Source organism: Hibiscus syriacus, unplaced genomic scaffold, assembly GCF_006381635.1.
Source record: "Hibiscus syriacus cultivar Baekdansim isolate YM2019G1 unplaced genomic scaffold, ASM638163v2 tig00009009_pilon, whole genome shotgun sequence".
NCBI classification, from domain to species: Eukaryota; Viridiplantae; Streptophyta; class Magnoliopsida; order Malvales; family Malvaceae; genus Hibiscus; species Hibiscus syriacus.
The window spans coordinates 479,651-497,252 of NW_024062181.1; the positions used below are offsets into that span (position 1 = coordinate 479,651).

General features: G+C 34.7%; 1 protein-coding gene across 1 annotated transcript in view; it reads left to right on the forward strand.

The window, feature by feature from the left end:
* LOC120202849 (disease resistance protein RUN1-like) overlaps positions 1-12,391 on the forward strand; it is a 62,605-nt gene extending 50,214 nt beyond the window's left edge. Inside the window, exons 4-5 of the mRNA XM_039203208.1 lie at positions 10,755-11,666; positions 11,697-12,391. Coding sequence (XP_039059139.1) covers positions 10,755-11,666; positions 11,697-12,377 — 1,593 coding nt within the window. The 3' untranslated portion in view covers positions 12,378-12,391. The remainder of the gene's footprint in view (positions 1-10,754; positions 11,667-11,696) is intronic.
* Positions 12,392-17,602: the final 5,211 nt, after the last annotated feature.

A 17,602-nucleotide genomic window follows, 5' to 3' on the forward strand; every position in this document is an offset into this window, starting at 1 on the left:
CAAGATTTCTCTGTATTAGAAGAACTATCGATATCTGTGAAATCATCTTGAAAGGTCATTTCATAATCAGATAAGTTGTTATCAGAATCAACATGTCACATGAAGGCAAGCTTTTCAACAGCCTATACCATTGAGTTTTATTCTCAAGAGGTTTTGTGACATTATATCTACCTCTACAATTGTCAAAGAGGATAGATTCTCTGATTTGAAGAAGAAAGATTTATTGGGTTTCTATAACTGAAGAAATATTCAGTTCACCAATCTGAAATCAAATAACTTAACATTCATGCATCATATGTTAGGTGTTTACAAAAATAGGTGCATTTTCATTCATTTTATTCTTGTTAAATTTTTAACAGGAATTTCAAAGATTTTAGCAAAGATTCGAATCCATCATTTGATGGATCAGCCTTTCCAGAGAAAGTTCATAATGAGAAGAACTCATCTGAAGAAGGAAGAAGAAGTTCATAATGAGAAGAATTTGTTCAACCTTTTACTTGAATCCATCATTTGATAGATCAGCCTTTCCAGAGAAAGTTCATAATGAGAAGAACTCATCTGAAGAAGGAAGAAGAAGTTCATAATGAGAAGAATTTGTTCAACCTTTTACTTGAATCCATCATTTGATGGATCAGCCTTTCCAGAGAAAGTTCATAATGAGAAGAACTCATCTGAAGAAGGAAGAAGAAGTTCATAATGAGAAGAATTTGTTCAACCTTTTACTTGAATCCATCATTTTATGGATCAGCCTTTCCAGAGAAAGTTCATAATGAGAAGAACTCATCTGAAGAAGGAAGAAGAAGTTCATAATGAGAAGAATTTGTTCAACCTTTTTGTTTGAATTCATCACTTGATGGATTATTGTTGCCAGAGGTAGAGTTCATAATGAGAAAAACTCGTCATCTGAAGAAGGAAGAAGAAATTCATAATGAGAAGAATTTGTTCAACCTTTTGCTTAAATTCATCATTTGATGGATCAACATTGCCAGGTAGAGTTCATAATGAGAAAAAATCGTCATCTGAAGAAGGAAGAAGAAGTTCATAATGAGAAGAACTTGTTCAATCTTTTGCTTGAATTCATCATTTGATGGATCATCATCCCCAGCAGGAAGTTCATAATGAGAAGAACTCATCAAGAGCTTATTCAATCTTTCGAATGACTCTATCACAGAAAGGAAGTCAGCATCATCCCCAACAGGAAGTTCATAATGAGAAGAACTCATCTATAGAGAGAGAGGAATTTATTCAATATCTCCATTATGATCAAGTGAAGCCAAATGGATAAAAAAATTTATTATCTTTTCATCTTTGCCCTATTCTTGTTAACACAAGAATGAGCAAAGAGGGGCAGCTGAAGATACTAATTTTTTACCCATATTATTATTATTATTATTATTATTATTATTATTATTATTATCATCATTATTATTATTATCATTATTATTATTATTATTAAATATATTAAATACATATATAAATATTATTAAAAAATAATAATAATAAATAATAAAAAATAATATTTACAGGCCCAATTACAACTGGACCGGCCCAGTTACAAACCAACCAGAACCGGTCCAGAACCAACCAGAAACCCTAAATATTTAGGTTTACAGTTAGGGTTTCCTAACCCTAATTTGACCAGCCGCCTCAGCTCACAGCCGTTGGATCTGGCAAGATCCAACGGTCCAGATGGTGCCAGAGGGAAACCCTAGGGTTTAATACCCTAGGGCCACGCGGCTGCCGACACTTTCTCGCCGCCTCCGCCGCTGCCACGTTCCAACCGAAGACTCCAGAAGAGAAAATAGCCTTGACCACCACCGGAAGCATTAAACATCGCCGGAGAACCGAAAATACCGAAGGTATTTTCATAGATTTACTCCGATTTGGAGTCTTTTTGGGAAAACAAAAGTTGGATTCGGTCTTAGGGTGTCTAGATCTATGTTTTAGGTGAATTTGGGGAATTTCCGACCACCGGAGGCAGTGGTCGGCGGCAGAACTCGCGGCGGCAGACGGCTGCCGGATTCCCTCCGGTGAGGGAATCTAGAGAGAGGCCAGAGAGAATTCTGGCTCTCTCTCTCTCTCTCGGTTTAAGAAAGAAGAAAAAAAAGAAAAATGAAATGGCTGGCCCTTCGGGCCAGCCGGTTTGGACTCTTATAGTCCTTCCCGAACGACGTCGTTTCGGGAAGGACTATGCGCGTAATTATGAAATAGTTAAACCCCGTCCGCAGTCCTTCGTATTTGTAAATTTTACATTTTGGTCACTAAACTGAATTTATAATAATTTTAATTCAGTCTTTGAATTTTAATTTTATTTATTTTAGTCCTTTTTATTAAAATAATATATTTAGGATAAATGACAGATTTAATCCCTTAATTTTAATAAATAAATTTTTTATCCCTAGTTCATATTTTTAATTAATTTTATTATAAAATTTGAATTTTAGATAATTTTATTTTGGTCACTAAATTATTAAATTAGAAAATAAAATATTTAATCCCTATAATTTCAATTAATTAGGAATTAGATTTAGTTTTATTTTTATTAGAATTTAGTTATTTATTTTATATGTTTTTATTTTACTGCTTAAAATATATTGTTTTAGTGATATTTTTATTTTATTATATTGTTAAATATTTTTATATATTCATAAATATACATATAATCAATAGTAATTTTTTAAATATTTATTTTTAATATCGAAGAAAAGGACAGTCTTAATACAACTGGATGTCCTATTCTGATATTTTAAAATTAAAAAGTAAACAATATTATTTAAATTAATATTTATCAATATCAAAGAAAAGAGCTGTCTTAAGGCACCTAGAAGTTCTTTTCGGATATTTTTAAATAAATAAATATTTTTTATATAATTTTGAAATAATAGGATTATAAATTAAATATATTTTTGAATTTTTAAATTTTAATAATAGAGACAATTTATAATTAAAAAGTACCAATTTTGGGCGTTGTAGGGGTGCTAATCCTTCCCTAAACGTAACCGACCACGAATCCCTTTTTATTATTAAAAAGAACGAATTTTTGGTTATAAAACGCAGATCAGTTCATCTTTTAAATATGGTTTTCTTAAAAACTCTTTTAAAAGATAATTTTTAGGTATTCGACCTACCTGATCCAAAAGGCCGATGGCGACTCACAAATTATTTTCAAAATTATTTATTAACATTAATTTACCCGCCAAATTTTAATTTTTCGTGCCCGGACGAAAACCGGTTACGACACAATGCATTAACAATGCTGAAATTCCATCTTAAGGTCGATTTATCATTCTTTCGTATTTACAGAATCTCTTTTTTAAAGAATTATATACTTAGTTACCAAGCAACATAAGTTTTATTTTGCAGCGAGTTCCATATTTAAAAAAAAGTTCTGATGGTGTTTTACCTGGAGGTGAAATACCAAAATGGTTCAGCCATCAAACAGTTGACTCTTCAATCAAGATACCACTGCCTAACAATATTCAGAATGATAGTCAATGGATCGGAGTTGCTTTCTGCTGCATTTTTGTCAACGATGATGCTTCAAGGAATGAGGAACTCACATGTGAAGCTGTTATCCATCATAGGAATTCCAGAAAAGAAGGTTCTGATGGATCTGTTTGTCGAAGTAGAAATCCTCGACGTGTCACAGGGTGCGCCTGGATTTTTTCTGAAGAATACAACCAGCCCAGAATAAAGGATCACATTTATTTCTGTTATTTTTCGCGTGAGAAATTATATCCATTTTCCTCAGAGGATAAATGTGGTGAAAGTGAAACCGAGAATTCATTATCGGATTGGTCAAATAAAGAATTCGATGAACTTCAGTTATCAGTCAAATCCGATGGCTGTCACCCAAGTGTTAAGGTGAAGAAATGTGGGATTCGAATACTGTACGAGAAAGATTTGGAAGATACCAATGAAGACTCCGCTGTAAGTGGATCAATAGCTAATGGTCCCCTTGTAAAGCGAAAACGTAATGTTTACGAAGAGACAGAGGACGGGTCACAGCCAAAAAGGATGGAAAAGATTTTCAATTTTATGATGGGCCGACCGGGGAAGAAGCATTAGTTAGGGTCAATCCTATCCAAACATTTTCAATATTTTAGGATATATATATTTTTAAAATTAGTTACCTCTTATGTAATTATCAAAATTTTACTCTTTTTTTAATTTTTATTTTGGTACTTTTGGATGAGGAGGGTCGTATGAAGGTGGATGGTGTATTTTGAGATTCAAGAAGTCAGAAACTTTTAAGGAGATTTCATAACTTTTACGAGATTCTCGAGAATCTAATCTGATTAACTGAACGAGAAGATTGAGGTGAATCCTATGGAGAAATTTGGAGTTCACCAATCATCGGTTACGACAACCGATGATAGTCAATATGGTAACACATGATTTGGTTGTAACAATCAATTAATTGGATGACTTAATTGTAACAATCAATTAATCGAGTATCTTAATTGTAAAATACTTGATATTTTAACTAGTGCAGATATCATGTTCGAACCTGAGACCTCTGTGAATGACAAGTATCCTTTTAACTACTGAGGTCACTTGATTCGTGTCATTGATTTTTATTGTGTGCGAGTCTATATCTTCTCAAGCTAGTGATTTTGGGGTTAAAATGCAAATGGGAGCAAGATTTTGGGTTATTTTTAAAAATATATATTTTTATGTAAAAATATTATAAATTTCCTTTCTATATAAATAAATTTCAAGTATATTATTTATTTGATAGGGTGAATATAAGATAGTATATGTTTAAAAAGTCTCAATCATTTGACAATGAACCTTACAACCCTTACCACTGAGGTCGCTTGGTTCGAACATTTAAAAAAGTTAATTGTATTACACATCCTCAAATTATAACCTTTATTTTAAATTGATTTCCAAGTTTTAAATATTTTAATTTCATCCCTAAACTATGACTATCATTTTAAATTAGTTCTTAAAATTTTGAATATTTCAATTTCATTTTCAAACTATAATCCTCATTCTAAATTGGTCCCCAACCTTTAAATATTCAATATCATCTCAAACTATTGGTATACGTTGATCACATCCCATGCTAATAAAATTAATTTCATATTTGAAAAAAATAGGTTAAATTATGGTTAAAATTAATTACATATTTGGATGAATTTAGGAATGAAATTAGAAGATCTAAAAGTTTGAGGACCAGTTTAGAATGATGGTCATAATTTGTGGATGACATTCCTGATGCTTACGAGCCGGATGAAGGCCTAGTTCCAGTTTGCTTCCATGCGGTTGTCCCTGCTTTTCCTTCCCTGACCTTTTCTATGCAGTTTGAGTTTTCGCTCCTCCACTTTACAGTAGAGCGACTTTAGTTCCAACATGAGAGCCAGAAATATTCTAAGCAATTGGAATATTTAAAAATTTGATGACTAATTTAGAATGAGAATCATAATTTAAAGATTAAATTGAAATATTTAAAAGTTTAAAAATCAATTTAAACCGAGAATTATAATTTGAAGACGCGTGATACAAATAATTCAATTTAGAAAGATTATCGTTAATAATTAAGGTAAGTTTTTTCTTCTATAATAAGATAATGGGTTTTTATTCTAAACTATGTTCGGGGATTGTTTCAATCATTTAACTTTTAAAGTTATGAAAGAGATATTAAATTCGTTAAATCATTACCAAATGATCACTATAAAATTATAATAAGTGTAAATTTTCGATATTTCGTAATAATTTAATAAAATTTAATAACTATTTTGAAAGTTAAATAACCCAAAAAGATCATGTACGAATAGTTCAGTGACCTATGATATATTTTACCCAATAATAATGAAATGAAAAGAAAGTAGCGGTAACGCTCTAAAAAGGCGCGTAAGGTAACGTAACCTGGCTGTTATTATTATTACATTCCTTACCATTGAACGTCCCATGCAAGAAAACACCCTGGACTTTCTCTTCGTTATTCACAGTCTCCAAGTAACGCAAAAGAAATCAAATTCGAAAATCGTAACGCTGTTTTCTAGAAAAGTCTCAATTTTTCCACTGGAAACCATTGGCTTTCGATTTTGAAATTCAGTGAATCATTGCTGAGGTAATAGCTCCGGGAGGAGGATCAATGGCGGTTCCAACGGCGGTGACGTTAATGGCGTCGATGGTTTCGTTGTACGTCGGGGATTTGCATCCCGATATCACTGACGGGACACTCTTCGATGCTTTCAATTCGTTCAAAGGAATATCCTCTGTTCGTGTTTGTAGAGATTCATCCACGTGAAGGTCTCTTTGTTATGGCTATCTTAACTTCAGTTCTCTTGAGGATGGTGCGTAAGATTTTTTTTTAAATAATTTTTTCAATATATTCACTGCTTTTCGTTTGATTTCTGTTTCTTGTTTGATCTTCCAATAAGTTCTGAGAGTGTTCGACAAAAGTAATTTAAGAAAATTCAGTCTTTTTGAGTTAACTTTTATGTATGTTCATGTTTCTCTGCTATGATATGACCAGCACATTATGCAATGGAGAAGATGAATCGCAGTTCGATTCATGGGAAAATGATTAGGGTGGCATGGTCACTTCGAGATCCTGATGCAAGAAAGAGTGGAGTTGGAAACGTGTTTGTCAAGGTACAAAACAAACCCTTTTTGTTCTTTTAACTGATATAATCTGAAATCCATTGGATTTATTGTATTTTTCTTTTCAGAATCTAAGTGAATCAATCGATAGTGTGGGGTTGCAAGAGTTGTTTCAGAGGTTTGGGAATGTAATATCCTGCAAAGCTGCAACATTTGAGGATGGGAAAAGCAAATGTTATAGATTTGTTCAATTTGAATCTGAAGAATCTGCAACTGCTGCTATTGAGAAGCTTGATAACAGCATGATTGGTGATAAACAAGTGTAATATGAATTTTCCTTTAAAATATTTTTCGTTTCACTTATCTGCTAATGAAATGAATGGTTTCAGAAGTTTAATTTGTCTCTTTGGTCCCAGATTTGTTGGGAAATTTATGAAAACGTGTGACAGGATTTTGCCAAGTCCTGATGTAAATATACAAATCTGTATATTTTACAAGGGAAAATTGCCTCCCTGGCTGTAGCAAGGGATGAAAATGGTGCCTCGAGAGGTTTCGGCTTTGTGAACTTCGAATGTCCCGATGATGCCAAGCGGGGGCAATGCAGTCAATGAAAGGATCAAAACTTGGTAGGCTTTCTTTTACTATGTTTCACGAACATGATATTTCAATGATATTTTTTCTGATCCAATATTTTTGGCCAAATATATTAAATCATAATTCAAAGAAAAATATAAATTCAATTAAAATCAAATCATTAGAATCATTTCTAATTTTCTCAAATGTGTATTCAATGGCCGCAATGCAATCATAAGTTCTTGTTGGCCTAGGAGGAGGATGCTGAAGGTGGTGACATTTTCTTTGACCGGAGCAAAGTAGAAGACGATGGCAGTGAGTATGGCAATACATTATTGTTTTTAAATCTACAATACTACAATTCCGGGAAGAACCACAAATCGAATCATTAATCTGATATCAAACGTGAAGCTAATTAGATTTGCTTTGCTTTTGCTGTTTTGTAATTCACCATCATTGTATTATTAGGGAAACCACGGTAGATGCTGGGCATCTTTCTTTTATGATTTCTACACAGTGAGTTGTGAAGTAGCTTCGAAATTTAAGTGCAAATTTGATTTTAATTTCAACCATTTTGAAGGTTTTAATTATGTTTTTTCAGCTGTAGGTACTGGTTGATCATGGCTTGAACTGAACTTACTTCCTTAGGCTTGTAAAGTTATTATCCATTCCTCTGGCTGCAATTACTCAGATGACTTTGGAAATCAAAGTTTACCTTCTTCTCCATAAAGCAATGACTGGGACAGTCTATCATAATTAATGTTTAATTGACAAGTCTCCCTCTATCATTTTTCTTATACAAGAAGTTAATGTTCTCTTAATATATATAGATTGATTGATGTGAAACGTAGAAAGTGATGGGAAGTAGAGCAAGTATGACATGACTCGGTTATGGGGAAAAAATATCAACCATAGAAGCTAGCCCCGACTATACGCATTAAACTAAAGCGTGGAAAATGCAAATCATAGCCAGTACCCACATGACTTCGAAAGAAAACTTGGACCAATTGACGGAAGATAGATATCAGAGTTTGAGAACTATTATTTCTTGTTGATGAACAAAGCCTTCTCAAATCTATAACCCCAAAATTTTCCTTCTCATAATTCATCATGTTATTGTTACCTTCAACTTTATCATGTATTTCTAGAAAGAAATATGATATTTTCTTGAGTTTTAGAGGTGAAGATACCCGCAAAAACTTCACAGATCATCTCTATGATGCTCTAAATCGAAGTGGAATTATCACTTTCAGGGATGATCCAAAGATGGATGCCGGTGAAGAGATCGCACCACAACTCTTCCGAGCCATTCAACAATCGTGGTGCTCGGTAATTGTATTCTCAGGAACCTATGTCTTTTCAAGTTGGTGCTTGGAGGAGCTTGCTGAGATTGTTAAACAAAAAAACGAGAAAGGATATAAAGTGTATACAATTTTCTACGATGTGAATATATCTGATTTAAGAAAACAGAAAGAAAAAGTTGAAGAAGCATTTGCCAAACATGCAGAGAGATACAAGGAAGATAAAGAAAAGATTCTAAGGTGGCGAAATGCTTTGACTCAAGTGGCTAACATCAAAGGATGGCATTTAAATAACAGGTAAACCATTCTTTTCTTTCCTGTTTTCTTGTTTAATTAATTTAATAATTATAAAAATGAACTGAATTTTATTTCTTTGCAGGCATGAATCAGATTTTATTGGAGATATTGTTAGAAAAATATCAGCAAAATTATGTCAAACATATCCAATTGTTCATGATGAGTTGGTTGGAATTAGTTCACGCTTGGAGAAGTTGCATTCCAAAATAGAGATTGGGGAAGATGACATCCGCATCATAGGAATTTGCGGAATGGGTGGCATCGGTAAAACAACTCTCACAAGAGTTGTTTACGACCAAATGTCATCTCATTTTGAAGGTAAATGCTTCATTGCCGACGTTCGAGAAGTTTCAGACAAATTTGGACTCGTTTCTCTACAGAAACAACTTCTTTTCCAGATCTTGTCTGGTGAAGTCTTCGAATTTTTCAATGTTCATGAAGGGAATGCCATAATTAGCCGCAGATTATCTAACAAAAAGGTCCTTGTTGTGATTGATGATGTGGATAATTTACAGCACTTGAAATGCTTGGTTGGAAGGCATAATTGGTTCGGTTTAGGAAGTAGAATCATTATAACAACAAGAGATGAACACTTGCTCCAATCTTACCGAGTAGATGGTGTGTATAAGCCTTCAACATTGAATGACAGAGAGGCACTTCAACTTTTCAGTTTGAAAGCTTTTGATAGTGAGACAGCACCAAATGATGTTTTCATTGAGCTTTCTGAACATGTTGCAAAATATGCCAGTGGTCTCCCCTTAGCTCTTGAAGTGTTGGGTTCTTTTTTGCGCGGTAGAGACGTAGCTCAATGGAGAAGTGCAATCCATAGACTTGAAAAGGATTCTAACAAAGAGATTATTGACAGACTTCGAATTAGCTTTGATGGATTGGAAGAAACGGAGAAGAACATATTTCTAGATATAGCATGCTTCTTCAATGGGGACGAGAAAGATTTTGTAATGAAAGTATTGGATGGCTGTGAGTTTTTCCCGGATATCGGAATCGATGTTCTCATTAAGAAGTCTCTACTAACAGTTGACGAAAACAACAAATTGTGTATGCATAACTTACTACAAGAAATGGGAAGAAAAATTGTTCGGGAAAAATCTATTGAGGAGCCTGGAAAACGTTGTAGATTGTGGGAGGAAAAGGATGTATATCCTGTGTTAACGAAGAACACCGTAAGTTATTCGTTGGAAATTGCATATTATATTAATGTTAAAGACAGAAATGATACACACAGTGTAATTTTTCACAAGTTTTATCACAGAAATTGCCTCATTTTATTTTGTGTTTCTTATGTATTACTTTTGAATTTTTTAGGCTACGGAAGCGATTCAAGGCATGATCATTGACAATAAAAGGTAGCAAAACTTACATAAACATGCATCCATGTGTAAATTTCAAATTCGGTCAAAAGTGACCCTTAAAGTTTTATTATATCACTGTACTCAAATTACACCATTCCTCGTTGAGTTATACTCTCTTTTTTATTTTTCTCACTGTACTTTTAGTTTTTCTAATTTATTTTGAAAATCCTTGAAGAATCATCGCTATGTTTCTATTCGGATGTGTGGGATACGAGTGCTTGACGGAGCATAGATAAATTAAGTGTTGGAGCAGCCTTGGTTTTAGGTATGAAACGCTTTGGGATATTTTCAAATTTGAACTGAATTTTCGTTGTTTTACCCTTCGTTATCAGGATATCCAACAAGATGCTCAATTTGAATGTTAATGTTGTCTCGAAGATGAAAAAGTTGAGATTGCTCAAAGTCCTTTGCCTCTCAAATTGTGATGAACTCAAATATCTTCCTAATGAGTTACGGCTCTTAGATTCGATGGGATATCCTTTAAGATTCTTACCTCCAAGCTTCCAACCAGACAACCTGGTTGCACTTCTGCTACCATACAGTCGCATTGAACAACTATGGAGGGGAAATATAGTAAGAACTAATTCATATGATCATTGTTTTTTAACTTATTTTAGGAATATTAACTAAATCTTCTCTAATTTATTATTATTTTCAGCATCCCCTGTATAAGTTGAAAGTGCTCAACCTCAAAGGGTCCAAAAACCTGATCGAGACACCGGACTTTACAATAGCCCCAAATCTGGAAATTTTGATATTGGAAGGTTGTACAAGAATAGTAGATGTTCATCCATCAGTCGGAGTTCTTTCGAGGCTTAAACTTCTGAATTTAAGAAGCTGCACAAGTCTTAGGAATCTTCCAACCAGAATTGGAATAGAATCTCTTGAAACATTAATCCTAAAAGATTGTAGAAACCTTATTAGTCTCCCAAGCAGCATAGGTGGGTGTAAATGTCTAAAAACTCTTGATCTTTCAGGTTGCTATGAAGTTGAAAATTTGCCGGAGAATTTGCAGCAAGTAGAGTTGTTGGAAGAGCTTGACTTAAGTGGAACTGCCATAGCAAAACCGCCATCCTTCATTTTTCAACTTAAAAATCTTAGAGTTTTGTCTTTGAATAGGCTCAAGACACCATCATCTAAGTTAGCACCAAATCTACCTTCTCTTTTCCAGGTATTCCAAAGAGGACGGATCGAGTCTGTGCCTCTTATGTTACATTCATTGTCAGGTTTGATTTCATTAAGAGAGCTGAAACTTAGGAGCTGCAATCTTCGTGAAGGAGATATTCCAAGTGATATTTATTGTTTACACTATTTGGAAAAGCTTGAGCTTGGTGGTAACAATTTCATCAGAGTACCTGTGTCTGGTGTTAGATTTCCCAGTCTTCAATATCTTGGATTGTCAAATTGCAGGGAGCTTAAATCGTTTCCTAGTCTTGGTGCTTCTCGAGAACTATTTGCAGCTCCATCAAAGGTTTGCAATGCAGTGGATTGGACACGGTTTAATGAACTTCACTGCTACAGATTGGTTGAGAATATCAATGCAATAACAATGCTGAAATTCTATCTTAAGGTCGATTTATCATTCTTTCGTATTTTGCAGCAAGTTGCATATTTAAAAAAAAGTTTTGATGGTGTTATACCTGGAGGTGAAATACCAAAATGGTTCAGTCATCAAACAGTTGGCTCTTCAATCAAGATACCACTGCCTAACAATATTCAGAATGATAGTCAATGGATCGGAGTTGCTTTCTGCTGCATTTTTGTCAATGATGATGCTTCAAGGGATGAGGAACTCACATGTGATGCTGTTATCCATCATATGAATTCTGGACAAGCTGATTCTGATGGATCTGGTTTTCGGGGTAGAAATCCTCGACGTGTCTCAGGGGACGGATGGATTTTTTCTAAAGAATATAACCAGCCCATAATAAAGGACCACCTTTATTGTTGTTTTTTGTTCCGTGAAAGATTATATCCATTTTCCTTAGAGGATAAATGTGGTGAAAGTGAAACTGAGAACTCATCAACATTGGATTGCTCAAATCAGGAATTCGATGAACTCCAGTTTTCAGTCACATCCGATGATAGTCACATAAGTGTTAAGGTGAAGAAATGTGGGCTTCGAATAGTTTATCAGAAAGATTTGGAAGATATCAATGAAGATTCCGCCGCAGATGGATCAATAGCTGAAGGTCCACTTATAAAGCGGAGACATAATGTTTATGAAGAGACCGAGGCCGAGCCACAACCAAAAAGGATACACAAGTTTTTCAATTTATGATGGGCCGACCGGGGAAGAAGGATTAGTTACTGTTTGATTTTATTAAAGACTCACCAGCTGATGATGAGGACTGTAGACACCCGTTTTTGTCCGGGTCTTTTCTATCTAATTTTAATTATTATTATTATTGTTATTATTATTATGTTTATTAATTATTATTATTATTATTTTTGCAGGCCAATTTTTGAGGCCCAGTACATCAACCCAGTCAGCCCAGCGTCCAGGATCAGACCCATCTGCTGACCCAAACCCAGCCCGACTCAGCAACCTTAGACATTAGGGTTTCATCTTCTCTTACCCAGCGCCGCATCATTCAGACCGTTAGATCTGGACCGATCCAACGGTCTAGATCAAGAGCTATTTAGGGTCTGAAACCCTAACCATAGTTCTGAGCCCTAACGTTGGCCGCCGCCTGTATCCTCTGCTGCCGCCGACTGCTCCCACCTGCGCCAACAGTAACCCCATCAGTTCCAAATCAAACCAATCAAAGGAAATAGTAAACAAATCAAAACTCTAAATTTAAAATACCTAAATCAATCCGAAAATGTCATCTACAGTTCAAATCTCACCAAATCTGAAAACCCATTAAAAAAGTCCTAAATCCCTAAATATTTGGCTTTTGGTACTAACCCGAGCCTAGGAACATGATTCCTATCAAATGGAGATGATGATTCTCAGCCAAAGATATAAAAAAAGATACATGCAATGACAGGGGATTCATTTGGGGGGGGTTTCCAGAAAAAAAAAAGAAAAGAAAAAAAGAGAGTCAAACGAAAAGGGGAACCAACAGCAAAAAGGAAGAATAGAGAGAGAGGAGATCTCACCGTGGGTTCAAAGCCGGTTGGGAACACCAAGAGCCGCCGGATTTCAAAGACATCGAGAGGTAAAGACCTTAGATCTAGTGGGTTAGGGTGGATTCTAGGTGAGACGGGGTGAGGTTCTGAGTTTAGGGAGATGAGAGGATGATTTTGGGGGTCTTTGGCCTTCTCCGGCCACCGTGCGCCGTCGTCGGCCACGCCGTGGGCGCCTCCGGCCACCGTGGTCTTTCTCTCTTCATTTGAGAGAATTGAGAGAGTTTAAGTTTCTCTCTCTCTGTTTGCTGAAGGATGAGAGAAATGAGGGAGATGAGAGTTGAAGCCTCATTTTGGGCTTAAGCACTCGGGCCAGAACGGTGCCGTTTTGGCACTGTTCAAAACGACGTCGTTTAGAGGGGTCAGGGCATGCGTGTTATCAGCGTGTGGGTTAACTACACGATTAGTCCCCCGGGCTTTGTAATATTTTTGTTTAATCATGATGAAATGTTTTGCTTTATTCTATTTTAAGCACTTATTTTTCTATATTTATTTGTTAGTCCTATTAGTATGGTTATATTATTTTTGTAAATGTTTAATTCGGGGAACAATGTTTGTAATTATTTCATTTTGGTTACTGATCTAGTGTCTTGTGTATTGTTATGGATATTTGAATTTGGACATAATATTTTTAATTTTATTATTTTAGTCATTATTTACTATATAAAATAAATACATGTTTTATTTATGTTTATAATCCCTGTACTTTGATTCTGAATGTGTTTTGGTCAATGCTTTTATATATTGGGTTAAATACTAATATGGCTTGCCTGTTTTACTTTCATTTTATTTTAGTCCTTAATAATATTTGTGGGTTATTTTGGTTTCTAGTACTTGTATTTTAATGTTATATTTGGGCTCTGTTTGTCTCGTAATTACTGTTTAGTCCTTTAAATTTATGTTTTTCTTATTTTAGCCCCTAAGTTTACGTAATTACTATTTTAGTCCTCCAATTTTGTTATTTTTGTTGTTTTAGCTCTTTAAGTTGTTATTATTACCATGTTAGTCATTGTTATTATAAATATTTATTTTTGATCATTTTATTTGGTAATTTTAATATTGATTTGTGTTTATGTCAATTCCTTTTGTATGTACTTATTTTTATGTTATGTATTTATTTATATCATATGTGAATTAATATGTTCAACTTTATTTGTTATAAATATTTTGTTTCGCATATTTATATTGGCTTACATTGTATTTCTTTATTTAAATATTGCGAATATTTTCAAGAGAATCGATTTATAGAATGGGCGTGGAAAGCACCACTTGATCGAAGTGATGTAATCCAATATGACATTCAAACCAAATGCGAACTTGAAATAAATCAATTGTATTTTGCTAATTATTAATTCATTTCATTTTAAGTTGAACATTGCAATGAATGTCTCTTAATAATAGTTTATTTCATTTCATGCAAATTATCGATATTCATTCTACATTTTATATTCGATTCATTTTTAGTTAATCAATTTATTTTGTTGTATGTAAACATCGATTTTTCTATATTCAATTCGCATTTTAAATAAATGATGAGGGAATATTCTTTTATTGATAAGAAATAGACGAGTTAGCTTTCCCGATGGAGGATTGCTAATTTCGAGATTTCTTTTCGAGTTAAAGAATTTTCTCTATTTATTTAATTCGAAGCAAATTAATCAACGTTCGATAAATAGATCATATTTTAACCTTATATTTGATTTATAATTTCCACCATTTACAACGATGTGTAAGCGACACAGTACCAGTTTTTGGGCGTTGTGGGAGTGTTTACCCTTCCCCGCACGTAACCGACTCCCGAATCCATTTAAATGAATCTTTGGTAACGCAGACCGAATCTTGTCTTAAAAAATGATTTTTCTTAAAATTGTTTTAAAAGACGTTTTTAGGTATTCAACCTACCTAACACAAAGGTTGATGGCGACTCTATTCAATTTAATCCAAATTAATCCAAAATACTCAATTTTTCAAAATAAAAGTCATAATCGTTTTAAAAATAATATTTAATTGTTTTATAAAAAATGGTTATGACAGCTTGGCGACTCCGCTGGGGACATCTTTTTTAGAGAGTCAAGCTGTAGGTCGCTTACACATTGTCGTCTTAGTGGAGATCATAAGTTTGAGTACATAGTTAACTTATGATCCGTTTATTGAAATTTTTAATTGCTTCATTTTTAATTATCATACTAACATTTTATCTTTTTTGCTTTCAGCTCTGTCCAAGTTTTTGTCGAGTTTTTTTCTTTTCATTTTGAGTCAAAGGTAGGTATGTTCCTCCTCACACACATCACTCGCATTGGCATAACATAAGCTCTAGACACGAGCTTCGATCCAAATTAATTGGGGTGAATGCTTCACTCTCGTAAGAATTTATTCTTCGTATGAGTTTTAGCAAATAACCCATGGGATACATACTTTATACCTTCGTAGGGATTTATTCCTCGTACGGGTATAAGGCAGTGAATCCCCTCGAATTGAACTCGGTCCGTTTGAAACCTGTAATGGGTAAGGATTGAGGGTCTGGCAGCCCAAGGGGGCACCGACATCAAGGACAATTCGAGTCCCTTTTTTCCGTTAGAGCCGAAACCAAGCATATAGTGAACCGTCGAACGATCACCCTAGGTATAGTCATACCGAACCTTTGTCCGTCAATAGGTACCCAAACTAGGTGTACACAAAGGAGGAGTGTTTCTAAACCCTTATCTTTTGTTTTAATTTCGTAGAATTTGTTTTCTTTTTGAATAAAAGCATGCGAACTAGATACCAGGCGGTTAGGACCAATTTTTTTTGAAATTATTCATTTTGGGTAGATAACATGTACGGGTAGGACTATTATCTATTTAAAGCATGCTCGGGTAGATATCATGATGGGTAGGTGTTATATTCATCTTTTAATAACACTTTTATCTATATCGATTGTCTTACATGTACTAACTAATTTCTTTTATTTTCTTTGTGTGCACTAACTTATTTATTTTCTGTTGTTTTTGTTTTTTTTCATTCTTCTTTACATTGCATCATCATAACATAATGCGAAAATGTTGATCAGCAAGGGGATATTCGAGAGAAAATTTTCACAAGAAGAGATAAAGGTTTTCAACCAAGCAGTCGCGTACACAGACATGCACCGAAGGCTAAAAAGAAATGCACAGAGTACGAGAAGGAGACTTGCTCAAGACGATCGTGAAACGTTCGAGACTAAAATGATGAGCCACTGATCCGATGAGTGATCCAGCAGTCGATTTTTATCTACGATCATTTCATCGCTATTTATCAAGGAGCGGCACACTGACTTCCGCACCACTGGGGCATTAACAGAGTTAGGTTACAGAATGTTTTAGGGGCATCAGTTCCAAATACAAAGATCCGAGACAAAATAGTGAGCTCGAAGATCGTGCAACATTTAAGACTGAAGTCTGGGGATTAATCCAGCATTAGATTATTATTTACGATCGTTCCGACGTTATTCATCGAAGAGTGATGCACTGACTTCAGCATCGCCGGGGCATTAAAAGAGTCTGTTTACAAAACGCTTGAGGGGCATCATTTTCAAGGATAAAGATCCAAGATGAAGCATCGACCCATTTCAGATTCAACATCTAAGAGAAGTCAAGTCTGTAAAGTGGATTGTCTTGTAATGTGAAAACTTTTATTTCTGGTGAAAATTGTTCTAAAATATTCATTGTTGGGATCCACATTTCTGCATTTGCATTTGCATCGTTGCATTTTGCATAACATTCATTTAAGCATGTTTACATGCATTAATCATACCTTGCTGGAAACTTTGAGGAAGCACTTCTAACTTGCAATTGCATTCACACAGTACTGAGAATGGATGCAAAATTTGAGGAATTAAAGAAAGAGCTGAACGAGAGTTTGCAAAAGATGCAAGTTGAGTGGGAGGTTAAAATGGAGCAGATGCAAAAGACCACCGTGGATTGTATCTTGCAAAACCAAAAAGACCTAGTTGACCAAATGGTAGCAAAGATGGCTGAGCTCAACCAAGAAAAAGGCAAAGAAAAGATTTCATTAACCCGTGAAACAGTTAAATGTGTGAAAGCACAGGCTAGTTCGCAACCAATTATTTCGCCCAACAGGATTTCTAGTCACCTAGCGACGAGAAGAGCCAAGAACGAGATCCCAGATAATTTGAAACAGTGGTGCAGAGAGACATTCCATGGAATGAGAGGACAAAACTCTCACAACGGGATGGATGCAACAGAACTAGTACTAGTTCCCGACTTGGTGCTCCCGCCCAAATTCAAGATGCCCGAGTTTGAAAAGTACAGGGGAACCAGTTGCCCCAATGCCCACCTCACGATGTTTATTCGAAGAATGACTGGATACATTAACAATGATCAGATGTTGATCCAC